The 14,675-nt window shown below is 30.6% G+C and overlaps 1 protein-coding gene across 1 annotated transcript; it reads left to right on the forward strand.

The window, feature by feature from the left end:
• The first annotated feature begins 11,355 nt into the window (after nt 1-11,355).
• On the forward strand, nt 11,356-12,354 carry LOC107648028 (germin-like protein subfamily 2 member 4). Its single transcript, XM_016352056.3, has one exon. It carries the CDS (start codon nt 11,446-11,448, stop codon nt 12,118-12,120), a length of 675 nt encoding a protein of 224 aa, XP_016207542.1. The 5' UTR covers nt 11,356-11,445; the 3' UTR covers nt 12,121-12,354.
• The last annotated feature ends 2,321 nt before the right edge of the window (nt 12,355-14,675 follow it).

Consider the following 14,675-nt stretch of genomic DNA (forward strand, 5'->3'; position numbering starts at 1 on the left):
TGTCGCCCACATTAGTGAGGAACGCTACTGGAAAGAAAAAATCAAGAGTGAGCTGGCTAAAATGGAGAGATCAAAATACCAAAATTTTTCATGCAAAAAACCAGTCCAGAAACAGAAGAAACAAGATATGGAAATTAGAGGATGAAGAGGGGAAATGGTGCACTACACCCGAGGCAATTGGCGACAGGGCACAGAGGTTTTTTGTTGATCTATTTGAAAGCAATAATCCAGAAGATCCCTCTCAATTTTTCACCGAACTTAGAGTCAAAGTTTCTTCTGAAATGAATAGGAGTCTAACTAAACCAGTCTCAGATGATGAAATTAAAAGGGCTACATTTTCCATTAATGCAGAAGCCGCCCCAGGAGACGACGGATTCACCGCAAAATTTTATCAGTTCTATTGGGGCAGGATTAGAGGGGATGTATGCAAGGCTGTGAGAAGTTTTTTTAGTGGCAGCAGCATTCTAAAGGGATTTAACCACACCCAAATTTGTTTGATACCTAAAGTGACTCAAGCTACTTCTATGAATCAAATTCGGCCAATCAGTCTCAGCACAGTCTTCTACAAAATTATCTCGAAAGTTCTAGTTCATCGACTTCAACCTTTTATGAGTATGTTAATAAGCGACAATCAGAGTGCTTTTATTCGGGAAAGACTCATTAGCGACAACATTCTTGTGGCTCATGAATGCATGCATTTTCTAAAGAATAAAACCCATGGGGGAAACGACATGGCGATAAAGGTTGATATAAGTAAGGCATATGATAGGGTAGAATGGAGTTTTGTGTGGTTTATTATGAAGAAGTTGGGTTTTTGCTCAAAGTGGATTGAATAGATGAAGGCTTATGTCTCTACTATATCCTATTCTGTTATTGTGGATGGTACACCAACTGGTTTTTTCAAACCAAGTAGGGGTCTCAGACAAGGAGACCCCTCTCACCATAGCTATTTCTTTTCTGCGCAGAGGGTCTATCCTATCTGCTCCACAAAGGAGAACAGAATAACCTCTTTCAAGGACTGCGATTGAATAGTAGATGTCCGACTATTCATCATCTCCTATTTGCCGACGATTCACTCTTATTTTGTAAAGCTACCCAATACAACTGCTCTAATCTATCCCAAATTCTCCAACTATATGGCAGACTAAGTGGACAACAAATTAATTTCTCTAAGTCTGCTGTGTTTTTCAGCAAAAACACCCCTTTACCATCAGAACTGGACTAGCGACATCTTTGGAAGTCCCAAATATTGGGATGCAGGATAAATATTTGGGGCTACCCTCCATAGTACACAGATCCAAAAAAGAAACATTTGCTTTTATAAAAGAGAAGGTGGCGAAGAAGCTCTCGTATTGGAAGAAATCATTTCTATCTGCTAGTGGAAGGGAGGTGTTGATCAAAGCAGTGGGTTCAGCTATACCAATTTATACTCTGGGTTGTTTCAAACTCCCAGATACCCTCTTGGATGAACTGCACCGAATGATGATGCAATTTTGGTGGGGACAGAAACAGAATGAAAAGAAGATGCAATGGATCAGTTGGGACACTATGACCAGAGAAAAGAATTTCGGGGGTATGAAGTTTAAGGACCTAAAGGTATTCAATCTAGCCATATTAGCTAAACAAGGATGGAGGCTGATGACTAAACCACATTCTCTTTTCTACAAAATCTTCAAGAATAAGTACTTCAAATACAGTTCCTATCTAGAAGCCAAACCAGGAAATCGACCATCCTGGGCTTGGCAGAGTCTTTTGGAAGGAAGGAAAATTTTAGAGAAAGGAGTTAAGTGCAAAGTTTCAATTCAGGGATCTGTCAGAATCAAAGAAGACCCATGATTTGGGGACCAACCACCATTTCGTATTGTAGTTAATGAATGCAGAGATGAATCGCTTACCTGGGTTAGACAGCTAATCACAGTCGAGGGAGAATGGAATCAACAACTCCTTATGGAAGCCTTCCCACTAGACACAGCTCAGCAAATTCAAAAAATTCCTATCACAGAAGAGGAAGACTTGATTATATGGTGCAATAACAACTCAGGAGAGTACTCGGTAAAATCTGGGTATAGTATAGCATACCAATTCTTTCACCCATATGCAGACTCAGAAATGTGGAAGACCTTATGGAAAATGAGAGTAACACCAAAGGTCAAATTATTTGCTTGGAGATTATCCCATGAAGGCATTGCAGTTAAAGCAAAATTGAACGAGAAATTACCACAAGTTAGCAGCCTTTGTCCCCGCTGTCAATCGGCGTCGGAGACACCGATGCATGCCATTGTCTTCTGCCCATAAGTTCTTCAAATTTGGAACAGCTCCCCAGTAGCTAGCACTATTCCCCGCGACCCTAACCTAAAAGCTTGGGATTGGTGGAGTCAATTCATGGAAGCTGAGAAATTCAAACCCAATTTCAGAATCAGAAATGCTCAAGTGGCTTACCTTCTATGGCAGATTTGGTTGGCGCGGAACGCTTTAGTCTTCGAGGACCAACGCCAAGAACCTGGGGAAATTCTGTCTCAGGCGATATTATTGGAGGAGGAATATCGGCGACATCATTTTCTCAAACTACCCTCTCTATGAACAGTAGTAACTAGCGCTTTGGAACTTCTTTCTTTCCTTCTTAATTGTTTTTCTTCTCTCTTTTACCCATTAGATAATTTTTATTTAACATCTCGATTGGAAAATTCCTTTAAAAGAACATAATGTACTCCAGGTATAAAGTTCTTTTATGCAATAAAAAATATATCTTTGAAAAAAAAATCTAATAATATTGAAAGCTATTTAATTTAAAAACGTAATTTAAAAAATAAATTCTTCACATACGTAGGTAATTATGAATTTATAATATGATAAATACTTTCCAAAAATATATTCTAATGCTTGACTTCTAAATACCGAATTATTTATTTAAATAGTTTAATTTTTATCTAACCTAATATAATAAAGTATGTTTAAGCCTCCTCCTCCTCCTCCTCCTCCTCCTCCTCCTCCTCCTCCTCCTCCTCCTCCTCCTCCTCCTCCTCCTCCTCCTCCTCCTCATCATCATCATCATCATCATCATCATCATCATCATCATCATCATCATCATCATCATCATCATCATCATCATCATCATCATCATCATCATCATCATCATCATCATCATCATCATCATCATCATCATCATCATCATCATCTCATTGTAAATAATTTTATAAAATGTGAAAATTTGTTAGAAGATTTTATGAGTACTAAAAATTTGTAAGTCAATTTATATAAATCGATTTAAAATACTTTTTATAATATTCATGGCATCTTTGAAGGAAATTTTATAAAAAAGTTTATTGTGATTATTTATTTTGTAACGAGTACAACTAAAATTTTAATAACAATTATTAAATTAAACACTATTATGATGAGTACTATAAAAGATTTGTAATGTACTCGTTACTAACCTATCAGATAATAAAAATTTTTAAACTTTATAAAATGTAATTTTTTTTTCATAGACTCGTATTATCGAACTAATTGAATTCAATTTAGCATTGGCTCCATATAGATATAATTGTTGGTGTATTAAAATAATTGCATGGATTAGATTTATGCTATAGAATTTACGTTCAACTAATATTTATAATTTTTTTATATTTTTTATAGTATATTTTTTATATTATATAGTATTTTTTTCTAATATTTTTGGCAAATATTTCGCTAATATTTTTTTTTAGTATATTTTCTAATATTTTCTAGTTTAAATCAATCCAATTCGAACTAGTATGTGAGTTTGTGTGTAGTTCGAATCAGGTTGATAATTGATTCGAATTAGTGTTTGTGTGTGCGTGTGTGTAATTCGAATCAGTGTGATTTAAATTAGCCTAATTCGAATTACATGAAAATGTGCTTCTGGTTGATTCATGTTTCGATTTTCAATTTGGCTTATTTGTAAAATTTTGGTTTGGCTTTGGTTTATTAACGTGTTTTACCCTATTTTTGGTTTAATTATTCGTTGAATTTTTATAATTTTATTAAATTTGTAATTAAATTTTTATATAATTTTTTAAATTAGATCTTTACATTGTTTTTAATTTTGTAGTTTAATTTTTTTGTATTAAAAATATTAAATTAATAAAATATTTTTCTCAAAAAATAAGGAGTTAAACTCCAAAATAGTCCCTGAGATTGGCACCGTGCACTAAAATCGTCCCTGAGTTTTCAATTGCACCAATTACGTCCCTGAGATTGACAAAAATGCACCATGCTAGTCCCTGACTCATTTTCCATTAACGACGTGATGACATGGTTTGATGACGTAGCCTGCTAGTGACACGTGTCACTCCATGATTTGGCCACATGTAATGGTATGATGATGTGTTGACCAGTGACACGTGGCATGCTGATGTGGATGGTTGTGCCACGTGTCACAATACTATTTGGTCACGTGTCTGTTTGTGCCACGTGTCATAATCGTATTCATCCATGTATCATCCATTATGTCATCATTGTAGATGCACCAAATTAGTCCCTCACTTTGCATTAAGTGACTCATTTTAGTCCCTGAAATTGAATATCGTGCACCAAACTAGTCCCTTCACTAGTTTTTTCTCCTTTTTTCTATAAATTCAAAATTCTCAATATCTTTGAATCTATTAATTCCAATTCTATTTTTTCACATGTTATTTAAATACAAGTGCTTTTATAAAATATTTTTTCACTTGCGAGTACCCCTAACCGCCGTTTTGGAGTTGACGTGAAGACATTTCAAGCACCCCCACTACCATCTCCGACCTATTTCGAAGATGATAGTGGGAGTGCTTGAAGTGCCTTCAGTCTAGCCCATTTACACACAACGGAAACGTGTATTTCATAAGAATCGAAAAAAATGTGTCTACTCAATCATATAATTCTTTTTTTATAATAACATATTTATATATTATAAAATTTATCAATGTTAAATTATTATAAAAAAAATTATATAATTAAAACTAACATCTTAAAATTTTTTATAAAAACACTTGTATTTAAACGATATGTGAAAAAATAGAATTGAAATTACTGCATCCAAGATATTGAAAATTTTAAATTTTTAAAAAAAGGAGAAAAAATTGGTGATGGGACAAGTCTGGTGCACGACATTCAATTTTAGGAACTAAAATGAGTCACTTAATACAAAATAAGGGACTAATTTGGTGCATCTACAATGGTGGCATAATGGATGACACGTGGACAAATACAGTTGCGACACGTGGCACAAACAGACACGTGGCCAAATAGTATTGTGACACGTGGCACAACCATCCACATAAGCACGCCACGTGTCACTGGTCAACACATCATCATACCATTACACGCGGCCAAATCATGGAGTGACACGTGTCACTAACGGGCCATGTCATCAAGCTATGTCATCACGTCGTTAATGAAAAATGGGTCGGGGACTAATATGGTGTGTTTTTGTCAATCTCAAGGACGTAATTGGTGCAATTTGAATCTTAGAGACGATTTTAGTGCACGACGCCAATCTCAGGGACCATTTTGGGGTTTAACTCAAAAAATAAGGGACGAAAGATTTAATTAGGTTCTTAATTGTAAATACTTTTAATTTGCAAACAATATTACGTTAACTCTAATTGTTTATACGAACAAAGACATAATTACAAAATTAAAAGTAGTGTAGGAATCCAATTAAAAAGAAAAAAATATAAAAACCTAATTAAAATTTAGTGATACTACAGAAATTAGCAGAGTAATTAAATATTTGTTCTTCTTCCTTTATACGTATAGAATTTAGAATAATGACCCAAATCGGTATTTAATATTTTTAAAGTCAAATATTTTAGTTATCTAGATTTTAAAATATACAAAATAATTCTCCACATTTATCTTTGTCCAACAATATAATCCTCATCCAATTTAATCCAAAAAATAAACTAAAAAATAGTCTCTAAATTTTTTTAAAAAAATATCAAAATAATCTTTACAAAAATTTAAAAATTTTAAAATAGACATTTCGATTAAAAGAATTAAATTAGAGGAGACTGTATTGTCTAACGAAAATAAATATTAGAAATTATTTTGTGTATCTTCAAACCAAAAAGACTAAAAGTAATTACATAAATCAGTCGCTGAGATTTTAAAATTGGACACTTTAGTTTCTCCATTTTTAAAATACACAAATAATTCCTAATATTTACTTCAATAATTCAATTAGGCAATACAATCTCTCTATGTTAGTCACTAACGATGATGGGCTAACGTGGATTGAAATGTTGACTCACACATATAACTATTAAGTGTGCACATGTGTAATGTAGACAAATATCAGCTCCTATAAAATAAAATACAAAACAGTCATAACAATTTAAAAAATATCAAAACAGTCTATAAAAAAAATTAATTTTTTTAAAATAGTTCTTTCAAATCATTTATATATAATTATTTTTAAATTAATAAATTTTAATTTCTAAAATTTTTAATCTCTTTATCTCAAATTTATTTATTTATATATGCAATTTTTTTATATAAGAATATATATATCTAAATAGATTTTTAAAAAATTTTGAATCAAACGTTTCAGTTTCAACAAAAAATTTATTATGTTGAGAGGTCTTTGAATTTTATAAAAATAAAATATATAGATTTTTTGTTATATTTTTAAAAATTTATTTATCTAAATAAAAATAATAAAATTGACTAAAATAAAAATTTATATATTTTATTTTTATAAAGTTAAAGACTTCGATATAATAAAATTTTTTAAAAAACTAAAATATTCAATACAAAATTTGTAAGAACCTATTTATATATGGTTTTTATATATTTTAAAATTTTAAATTATAAATTAATTATCCTTTTTCTATTGAAAACTGGACACGTAAAGTAATACAAAACCAAAGTAAAATGTTGAAAGGAACAACCGATTCTGCTGGTGTCACGGCTTCACCGAAAGTGCCCCTCTATATATATATTCAATTATTTTACACGTACAAGCATTTTATTCATATAAATCTATATATTCTATCTATATATTCTATTTCACATTAGACGCGTCTATTTTAATACGTTGATTTTACACTCTTTTTAATTTAATAAATTTTTCAATCAATACACGCATATTTTTTTGTGCCGTTATTTCACATTTTCTTTTGTTATCGTTGTTACTAAGACCATCTCCAGTAGAGAATTCATCTCAGTCCCTATTTATGGCCCACCTGTCATAAAAAGTAACTCCACATCAGCTTTTGCATCATAAACGATAAATAGAAACTCAAAGCATCTCTCTCTTCTCCATTAGGAGGAATTAACTTTAGTCCTTATTGTGGTCCCACTTAATTAATTAATTAAAATACTTAAAATTAATGTAATTGATTTTTTTAATAATATTATTTAAATTTATAAATTTAAAAATAATTCACTATTAAAAGATATTAATATTAAATAAATTCATATATAATAATAATACACAATATATAATTCGAGATTACACTAATTTATAGTTTTGTCTTTACAATTGTTAATTTTAATAATATCGTTAGCATTTTAAATTTTAAAAATAAAAATAACTAACTCAACTAAGAATTATTTTGTAAGGTGTAAAAATTAAATTTATTTTTTAATGTAAGTAAATTTAATTAATTATAATTTAATATAATAATATAAATAATATTCAATATTAATTATGATATAAATAATTAATATAAATTATTAATTAAATAAAAATATAATTATTTAATCTAATTAATTATTTTTTAAATAATTAATATAAATTATTAATTAAATAAAAATATAATTATTTAATATAATTTTTATTATAATTATTACTAATTTAATTATTATTTTATTATTTAATATAATTATTTAATTATTTCAGATTTTATATTATTATTTTTTTAAAATAATTTCCCAAATGGCAAGTTATTATTGGTTAACTTGAGTCCCTGTTTAGAGGGACTCCCTCACCTTGAGACCCGTGCAGGAACTCATTCCTTCTCTCCTCCAATGGTTAGAGTTCCTATGTGTCAGAAAAAAGTGAAAGAGGAACTCACCATTGTAGATGCTCTAACACCACCTCCTCCTCCTCCTCCTTCTCCTTCTCCTCCTTCTTTTTTTATTGAAACTTTTTTTCTCTTTTTTTTTTCTCATTCTCCTCCTTATCTTGTTATTGAAAATAATGAATAATTCAAATTCAAATTATCAATTGAACCAAAGCAAAATTAATTATTGTTTTAAATCCAATCAAGTAACTGAGGTGTGGTTCGATTCTAGTTAATTTTTTTGTTAGTAATTTATGATTATGTAGGTGAATAATGTTTCATCGTTGATGGTTTGAATTGAATGTAATGTAAAAGTTCTGCATTGAAATTTTTTTTCTGTATTTACAATAAATTTGGGTGTAATACGAAGATATTTGGGTGAAATACAAAGATATTTGGGTGTATTTTTTAAAAATTTTCGGTGTATGTGTGCTGATAAATTATGCATAATTCAAAACTCTTCTCCATCCTCCTCATCTTCTGCTGCTACTTTTTCTTCTTTTTCATCATCATTATCATCATTATCTTCTTCTTCTTTTTTTCTTATTCATCTTTTTTTTCTTGTTTTATCTTCTCAAGTTTCTTCTTGTTTTACTCTTTTAATAAGAATAAAAACAAAAAAAAATCAAACAAAGAAGAAAAAGAAACACATAATAGTATAAAATTCTTTGAAAGAAGATGAAGTTACATTCGTTCAACTAAAAGAAGGAAAGAAATAAGAAAAAAAAATGCAGCATTAAAGGAAATATTTTTCTGTATTTGCAGTAAATTTGAGTATAATACGAAAATATTTGGGTGTAATACGAAGATACATGGGTGTATTGTTTAAGAATTTTCAATATATGTGTGCTGATAAGTTCTGCATAATTCAAAACTCTTCCTCTTTCTTCTCCTCATCTTCTGCTGCTGCTTCTTTTTTTTTTCATCAACATCACCATCTTTTTCTTCTTTTTTTCTTATTCATCTTTTCCTTTTTGTTTTACCTTCTCAAATTTCTTCTTGTTTTACTCTTTCACCAACATCACCTCCTCCTCTTCCTCTTCTTTCTCCTTTTTTTTCGTTAGAAATTCTTCTCCTCCTTCCTTTTCCTCCTTCTCTTCCATCATCAGTTATCTCATTGTTGAAAATAATGAATAATTCAAGTTTAGATTGTTAATTGAACCAGAACGAAATCGATTATTTTGAATCCAATTAAGTGGCTGAGGTGTGGTTCAATTCTAGTTAATATTTTCGTTAGTAGTTTATGATTCTGTAGGTGAATAATGTCTTTGTTTGTGAAAATTATTGTTCATCGTTGATGGTTTGAATTGAATGTAATGTAAAAGTTCTGCATTAAAGAAAATATTTTTCTGTATTTGGGTGTAACACGAAGATATTTGGTGTATTGTTAAGAATTTTTAGTGTATGTGTGCTGATAAGTTCTGCACAATTCAAAACTCTTCTTCTCCCTCCTCCTCATCTTCTGCTTCTTCTTCTTCTTCTTTTTCATCATCATCAATTCATCATCATCATCATCATCATCATCATCATATTCTTCTTTTTTTTTGTTCATTTTTTTCTTATTTTATCTTCTCAAGTTTCTTCTTGTTTTACTCTTTTAACAAGAATAAAAACAAAAAAATCAAACAAAGAAAAAGAAGACACGCATAATGATACAAAATTACTTAGAAGATGATTAACTTACATTTGTTCAACTAAAAGAAAGAAAGAAATAAGGAAAAAAAGAAGAACAAAAAAATGCAGCATTAGAGGAAATATTTTTCTGTATTTGCAGCAAATTTGGGTGTAATACGAAGATATTTGGGTGTATTATTTAAGAATTTTTGGTAATGTGTGCTAATAAGTTCTACATAATTCAAAACTCTTCCTCTTCCTCCTCTTCATTTTCTGCTGCTTCTTCTTCTTCATCTTCTTATTTCATATTCTCATAATTCTTTTTGGGGGGAAAAAATCAAATAAAGAAAAAAATACATAATGTTGCAAAATTAATAGAAAGAGAATGAGGAAAAAATGCAGCAACAACAACAGTAATAAAAAACGATGATGAAGATGAAATACGCGAAGAAAAAGAAAGAGAAATACGAAGAAGAAGGAGAAAAAAAGGAAGAGGAAGAGGAACGCAAAGTACACTATGGAAACTATTGAGCGTCCTTTTTATTGAATTTATCCCAATTTATATGATTTGAAAACTAAAATAATTTGTATATGTATAGCACTTCTAATATATATATAAACTCGGCCATCAGTTTTTTAAAATTTTGACTATGATAATTAATAAATACTAAATTTTAAAAAAATATAGATATAAATTATATATTTTTTATATACAAATATTTATAAATATAAATACAAATTATTACTATCATATATTAATCTAAAATTATATATTTAAATTTTATAAAATATGAGTATAAATTATTGCTGATTAAATAATAACTAAAAAAAATAAATTTTAATAATTTTCTAACATTCATCGTACTAATTCGTCAAGAGCAAATTGATAGAGTGAAATTGATGGTCTCCAACAAAATTTCAAGTCAATTATCAATTATGTTTATTAAATAACGAAATTATACCATTTTTACGTAACTCACTTTAGTATTGAAATTAAAAGATGGAATTGGATACCACCTTTATTTTTCCCTTTGATCATTAGAGGGAAATGCTACTTATTTTTTAAATTTTCAGTCTTTAGTCAACTTTTTTAAGTAAATAATATTATTTAATTAATTTAAATATTTATTTTATAAAAAGTTATTTAATTTTTATAAAAATTTATTTGTTTTTTAGTTTGTTTTCTTTTAAAAATTAAATAATAAATAATGGAAAAATGTAGGGACCAGCAACTTTGTTAAATTCTGACCAGCATGTAACGAGCAAAGAAAAATGAGGAGTTATTGGATGAAACCTCACACCATTAAAACTATCATTAATAGCTATTTAATGGCTACAAATTACAAAATTACTGACCCTAGCATTCTTCTTAAATAATTTTTAAAAAATACCTAATTGCACACAGCTCGTTAAAAAGGAAATTTAAAGGCTCTAAAATAATAATAAAAAGATGCTATATAAAATAGAAAAGTTGGTGGACTCTGTTTTCAGTAATGTCCATGTCTTGCAAATCTTACACCAAAGCCTCCTTAAACCCTTCAACTAACTGATGGTTGGCATTTCCTCAGCATGCACCAAACTTATAGTCACGTGCAGTTGTGTTTATGTTCTCTTTTTCTGTGGTAAATATTCCAATGTTATTGTTGCAATTGCTTTGAATTAAAGTTGAAGGACTTTGCCAATACTTGATCATCAAGATATATATACATATAAAGCAGATGGTTATTGCCATTATTATTATTCTCTTACCATATCCAACTCAAAAGCTTCCCATCCCACTCTAGATCTTCTCCTAAGCCATTTATCGTCAATATATACAACCATGTCCCAATCAAAGACAATGGCAATTCTGGTAATCTTAATCAGCAGTGCCATCTCCTTTGCATTCGCTTCTGATCCTGACACACTTCAAGACTTTTGTGTTGCTCTTCCCTCTTCTTCAGAAACAGGTGTGAAGGTGAATGGATTTGCGTGCAAAGAATTATCAAACGTGACAGAATCTGATTTCTTCTTCAACGGATTAGCCAATGCTGCAACAATCAACAACACAGTAGGGTCGGTGGTGACAGCAGCCAATGTGGAAAAGATTCCAGGGCTCAACACATTGGGTGTCTCTCTCTCAAGAATAGACTACAAACCCGGTGGCCTAAACCCGCCGCACACGCACCCACGCGCCACCGAGGTCGTGTTTGTGTTGGAAGGGGAATTGGAAGTTGGTTTTGTCACCACATCCAACAAGCTCATATCAAAAACCATAAAGGAAGGTGAAGTGTTTGTGTTCCCAAAAGGGTTGATACACTTTCAGAAGAACAACAATGCGGACAAGCCTGCTGCCGTTGTCTCTGCCTTCAACAGCCAACTCCCCGGCACGTTGTCCATCGCCGCCGCTTTGTTCAGCGCAACGCCGGCTGTTCCTGATGATGTTCTCGCTCTAGCATTCAAGATTGATGCCCAAGACGTTAGTAACATCAAGACCAATATTTCCTCCAAGAAGTAAAGGGAAGATTGTTTCGTTTTCTTATATATATATATGAAACTATTCTTCTTTTTCCTGGCCTCTACCAAGTGATTCTTGATCTATATGTAAGATCATTTGGTGGTTGCATTTTTCCCATTTGAGTCCATTGAAACGAGGATAATTGTACCTATAGAGAATTGAATAATAAGAAGTTTTTACATTTTCTATATATAATAATATAATTGTGTCATTATCAGTTGCTACAAGCTTTTACATACCAGTGTCTTATCAGATAGGGATATAAACACAATTGAAAAAATGGACTTAAAAAAAAGAGCCTGACCCATATTATTTTCCTAACATATACTTTTTTTATTATTTATTCATTTTTAACAGACTTGATAAATTACCACGGTAATATGATTACATCACAAACACTTATTGCTGAACAGGTCAAAATATAATACTCTTATCATATGGCGTACATACAACTACATTGATCTTAGTAAAAGGTGCTTTGGATGTACGTGGTTCCAAGTTAATGCCAGATAAAAAAGATTTTGGTTATAATTTTTCTTGCGATGATCCGGGACGAGGTGGTACTTGTGATATTTCGGCTTGGGACGCATTTTATTTGGCAGTTTTCTGGATGTTAAATACAATTGGCTAGGTTACTTTTTATTGGCATTGAAAACACATTACACTATGGCAGGGTAATATCTCACAGTTTAATGAATCTTCTACCTATTTGATGGGATGGTTAAGAGATTATCTATGGTTAAACTCTTCACAACTTATCAATGGATATAACCCCTTTGATATGAATAGTTTATCCGTCTGGGCATGGATATTCTTATTTGGACATCTTGTTTGGACTACTGGATTTATGTTCTTAATCTCCTGGCGCGGATATTGGCAGGAATTGATTGAAACTTTAGCATGGGCTCATGAACGCACACCTTTGGCTAATTTGATTCGCTGGAGAGATAAACCAGTGGCGCTTTCCATTGTGCAAGCGAGATTGGTTGGATTAGCCCACTTTTCTGTAGGTTATATATTTACTTATGCAGCGTTCTTGATTGCCTCTACATCGAACAAATTTGGTTAATGTAAATTTTTTTTTGTATCCACATCCTTTCCTTATATTTCCGTTTACGACATGTGATTAAATTGGATATTACATAAAACTAGAATGTATTTGTATTTCATTCATATTCAATTCAACAATAAATAAAAATTTCACTTAGATCACTCAAATTTCAATATTTCGTTGCAAAGATTCAGTTTTTCGGTCGAACGAATTTTTTTAGATTGATTATACCATATGGATATAAACGAGGATATAATCAAAAAGAAGAAAAGGGCTAGCAAAAACCTAAGACTAAGATTTGAAAGAGGAGTCAAGTCGGGGTGTATATAATAAAATTATAATATAATAGCTAAAGGGCAACTCTTTCTCTTTTTTTTAAGTCTTTTGAAAGGTTTCAAAGAATGCTTCTCGAATCCAATTGAATACACGAACAATTGGTTTACGGTATAGAAGAAATACATGTATATGTGATACTAGATATTGGATGTTAACGAATTATCTAGAAACCAACTATAAATATAGTTATCCAAATTTGTCCAAGGGTAAAGATATCCGAGTAAGGGTTATTTTGGAATGTACCTGTTGTGCTCAAAACAGTGTTAATAAGGAATCGACGGGTATTTTCAGATATATTACTCATTTTTATCTGTATATTCTTATTACTTTACAACTTATAATCAGATTCGTTTTTTTTTTTATCCAATATCTCAGTTGTTATAATTCTACTACCAAAATATGATATCTTGATTTTATTTCGATTTTTAGATTAATTCTTTAAATCCAGATAATGCGAAGCGATGAGTTGGTTAGTACTTAGTTATTAATGAATTCATCCTATAAGTCATTTATTTTATTCTCGAACTCTAACCACTCTAAAAAATCAACGAGTCACACACTAAGCATAGCAATTATATTTATATAAAAAAATTAATTGATATTTTTTATTCAATCTTATAAAATTTTAAAAATTATCATTTTTTTGTTTTACCGAAACAAGGAACCTTAAAGAAAAAGAAAGGGAGGGTATAGTAATGCTATGAATAATCCAGTATCGAATACTGGTAATAATATCAGCAAAAAGAAAGAACGTTCTCCGGTGCTTTCAGACATGTTGAGCTCCACATATTCTTGTACAGTCAAAGGGGGATCCATTCCATAAAAGATGAGAGCAGTAAGTAGAAATTTACTAAGAATCATCCTTGTTAGATCGTCAATATTGTATCCAAGGTGTCTTTCGAATATACCGAATCAGTATAGCTATCCTTCTTCGGACACAGCAACGAAATTAAAAGATTCGTGCTGAGATCAAGTACTAGATTCTTATCATATGGCTTTCTTGAGTGACAAGATTTGCTATATAGCTGTTATAGTCATCAAATACTGCACACAATGTTTGAATTGTTGAGCCTATTTGAATGGATACAAGTGGATATGTATAGGAGGTGTTTTTGAAGAGAAAGAAATACTTACAACTTTTTGAAAGTTTTCATTTTTGGTTTGGCTA

Source organism: Arachis ipaensis, chromosome B6 (assembly GCF_059453495.1).
Source record: "Arachis ipaensis isolate K30076 ecotype BB chromosome B6, ASM5945349v1, whole genome shotgun sequence".
Lineage (NCBI taxonomy): Eukaryota > Viridiplantae > Streptophyta > Magnoliopsida > Fabales > Fabaceae > Arachis > Arachis ipaensis.